We start from the raw sequence: 3,730 nt of genomic DNA on the forward strand, positions 1-3,730 counted from the left end.
CCTCCAAAGCCTTCTGCTCCATGCTGCTGCAGATCAGACCTCTACAAAACATGGAATCTGCTCTGAAATAAGCTTACACCTTCTTACTAATCCTCCTCTTCTTCCTGGGAGGCACTGTGGTTCTGTGCCCCCCTTCCTTCCGCATTCCTCACTCTTCAGGCTGAATCTCCCCTGACCATTCCTCTGGCCATCACACAGCTGGTCCCCATGTCCTGTGTGAGTGTGGTGGTCAGCCCTGCTCAGGACAGACAAAGGAGGTCTGGGCTGTGACAGGGACACTAAGAAGCACCCTAGGTAAGATCCAGAACTTGAAGAACAAGAGACAATACTGATGGCTCGCATTGCTCAAAGCAATCACCCCACGATGTGTGCTGTGGTGCCAGGGACACGGAGGCAAGAATAGGGAGAGAACATGCCCATGTCCTGAATGTGTCACAGCCCCTGTCCTGCTGCTTCTCAGACCATGGAGCTGGGCTTTCCCTCCCCATATTTTCCAAAATCAGGAAATTGGCTGGAGGCCCCCTGAGATGTTCAAGGATGCACAGTGCTCTGCAGACAGAATGACACTGTGGTCCAGGCTCCAGTGATACTGAGATGGGGCTCAGGGTCTGCAGGAAAGACACACAGAAAACAGCCAAATTTGCCTGGTGGTGGCTGGTTCCTGCTGCGCTCCCAGCCAGGCCTGGAGATAAAATCAGCACCAGCCAAACACCAAGTGGGCATGAGAGGCTCAATAAACATTTCCAAAATTAGTGAATGAATGAATAAGGCACTAAAAGTGCAGGATTCGATACTTAGGTGAGGAGTGGAAATGGCACAGCTCAGGAGCATCCCCATGGGGGTGGAAAGCATTTATTGAGAGGAGACACAAGGGGTGGCAACACTCCTTACACGGTAGGTTCTCAGTCTGCAAAGCTCCTGGAACCCACTGCACACCCCATACAGCAGCTCAGAGTCTCCCACAAAGAGAGTAAACTTGCATATTTTTGAATTAGTTAATCAGAGTAAATGTTCCCCATCCAGGTTTGTCTGAGCTCATCTAGAAGAAGAACTGGGAAGCTGGTGGTCTCTTGGCCAATGGGCAGTGAGACACTGCCAGGTCCCTGTGCTCCAAGGGAGGATGACCTTGTAACATTGACCTGCTCCCTCTCGCTGCCTCCCACCTGCTCTCTGCTCTCTGCCCTGAGTCACCCAGCTCAGGGCCATGTTACCCCACAGAAATGGAAACCTCTCAGTGATGCCTTTTCAGGAGTTTGTGCTGGAGGGATTTGAGAGTGGTTTGCAGACCCAGGCCTGGCTCTTTGCTCTGTTCCTTGTCTTGTACATGGTGGCCATACTGGGGAACCTCACCATGATCATGGTCATCACCCTGGATGCCCGGCTGCACTGCCCAATGTACTTTTTCCTCAAGAACCTCTCCTTCCTGGACTTGTGCTACTCATCTGTCATCTACCCCAAGACCTTAGCCAAATTCCTGTCCTTGTCCAAGGTCATCGTCTTTGAGGGACGCATGATCCAGTTCTTCTTCTTCTCCCTACTGGGCACCACTGAGGGATTCCTCTTGGCTGTGATGGCCTATGACCGCTTCAAGGCCATCTGCAGCCCCCTGCACTACCACATCACCATGTGCCCCTCTGCTTGCATCTGCCTGGTGCTGGGCTCCTACTGTGCAGGCTCCTTCAACTCCATTGTGCAGACCAGCTTCACCTTCAGCCTCCCGTTCTGCAGCTCCAACCACATCGACCACTTCTTCTGTGATGTGCTCCCCCTGCTCAAGCTTGCCTGTGCTGACACAGACCTCAATGAACTCCTCTTATTTGGCCTCTGTGACCTCATCATCGTAGGCACCACACTCGTGGTCCTCATCTCCTATGGCTACATCACAGTGACCATCCTGAGGATGCGCTCTGGAGCAGGGAGACACAAGCTCTTCTCCACCCATGTCCCCCACATGACAGCCGTGTCCCTCTTTTATGGGACCCTTTTTGTCATGTATGCCCAGCCGGGACCTGTGGAGTCCATGGAGCAGGGCAAGGTGGTCTCTGTCTTCTACACCCTGGTTATCCCAATGCTCAACCCCCTCATCTACAGTCTGAGAAACAAGGATGTGAAGGATGCCCTGTGGAGGCTGGGTCAGAAGTGCACAGCCACGTGAAGGAGCGTGGCCAGAGAGACAAAGTGTCTTCAGGGCAGGATAAGAGGGCTTCATGGAAGGCACTGGGTTTAGTTTGAAAAATTCATTCTTCGTTCACCTAATTCATTCTTTCATCTGCCATTTCATTCAACTCTTCTAAAGCACATAATGGACCATGATCTGCAAGTGTGGGGTGCAAGGATAGATAAGGCATCTTCTTTACCAACAGAAAATTAATGGCCCATGTTATCCAAGATCCTAATCTTGGAGTTGGGTAAGACAGTGGGCAGATTGATAAGCAGAGAAGCTTTGAAACAGCATATATGTCTGAAGTTCAACCTTCTCCAGTGAAGGTATGGAACTAGACAAACTCTGATGCCTCTTTCCACTTCATTGTTGATCCCGGAGAATGTGCACTCAGCAATATCCCCTGGAGCACCTAGCATTGGAGCCTTAGGACACTCATCCTTGCCCCTTCCTGGGTGATAACCTGGGGTCACTATAGCCAATTAGGGGGAGTTGGGAAGACAGTGCTTCCCCTCAATTCTTCAGTGTGGCTGTTCCTCCACCTCCCCCTTCTCTTTACTGATGCTGCCACCCCCAACAAGGCAGCAGAGTTCACCTGTCCTCCTGCTTCAGATTCTCCTACTGCACGCTGGCCTGGGTTTCTCCCATTAGACAGCAGCTGGGAGCCCCAGGTAGTCAACACGGGTGTCTGGTACCCAGAGTGCAACTGACTCACCACCCAGCCTGGCAGGTGACAGTGTCCTGATTACTTTTGACCCTAATAAGTGATGCTTTGTCAGCACAGACATCTCTGACGAAAGTGAAGGTCCTGGTGGCCTCAGCAGAGAGCAAGGGATGGAGAGAGAACGTGAACTTTCTTGGCAGAGAGCCTGGCTCCCTGGCCCTCTGTCCCACACTTCCTGGGAGCCTGGTCCCTCGGTCTTGACCTGCCCATTCAGGATGCTATCCTGGTGGTCAGTGGAACCAACACACAGCCTGGACTCAGAACTTTTTGGCCTCCTTAACTTGTCTCTCTTTAGAGTCATTACACCCGTGGTCACTACCAGGAAGTTGTCCCCTGTACACAGGGGTGCTCTACTCCCTATAGGGTCAGTAGGGACAAACCCTGTGTCTATGATCACAGCTCTCAAATTTTCCCTCTCTTTGCTCAGGAGACTGTGGGGAGGGGATGACAGCCAAGTTATCAGACTGCAGCTCACAATACTCAATTGGGACATAATCTAAGGTCTTCTGCTTACTTGTACCCATTCCTTCTCATCTTTGGGCTCTAAAATTATTTCTGCTTCTGCCATAGTTTACTGTATTCCCCTGATATAATGCCTTTTTTTCTTTGAGGAGTTCCCCCCAGTTTTCTGCTCTAAAATGATATGCCTTCTTATCTTCCTGTGCTATAATATTGTTTTGTTCCCCACCCTCTTTCTTTCTCCTTTTCCCCCTTCAAATCCACTACCCACCTCCCTCCTCCTCTTTCTCTTCTACTTCTTCTTTTTCTTTCTTTTTCTTCTTTCTTTCTTTCTTTCTTTCTTTCTTTCTTTCTTTCTTTCTTTCTTTCTCTCTCTCTCTCTTTCT

The 3,730-nt window shown here is 50.5% G+C and overlaps 1 protein-coding gene across 1 annotated transcript; it reads left to right on the forward strand.

The window, feature by feature from the left end:
- Window positions 1-1,204: 1,204 nt before the first annotated feature.
- On the forward strand, window positions 1,205-2,155 carry LOC130859622 (olfactory receptor 12-like). The gene has a single exon (XM_057747204.1). The coding sequence runs from the start codon at window positions 1,205-1,207 to the stop codon at window positions 2,153-2,155; it is 951 nt and encodes a 316-aa protein (XP_057603187.1).
- The last annotated feature ends 1,575 nt before the right edge of the window (window positions 2,156-3,730 follow it).

This window comes from Hippopotamus amphibius, chromosome 8 (assembly GCF_030028045.1).
Source record: "Hippopotamus amphibius kiboko isolate mHipAmp2 chromosome 8, mHipAmp2.hap2, whole genome shotgun sequence".
NCBI classification, from domain to species: Eukaryota; Metazoa; Chordata; class Mammalia; order Artiodactyla; family Hippopotamidae; genus Hippopotamus; species Hippopotamus amphibius.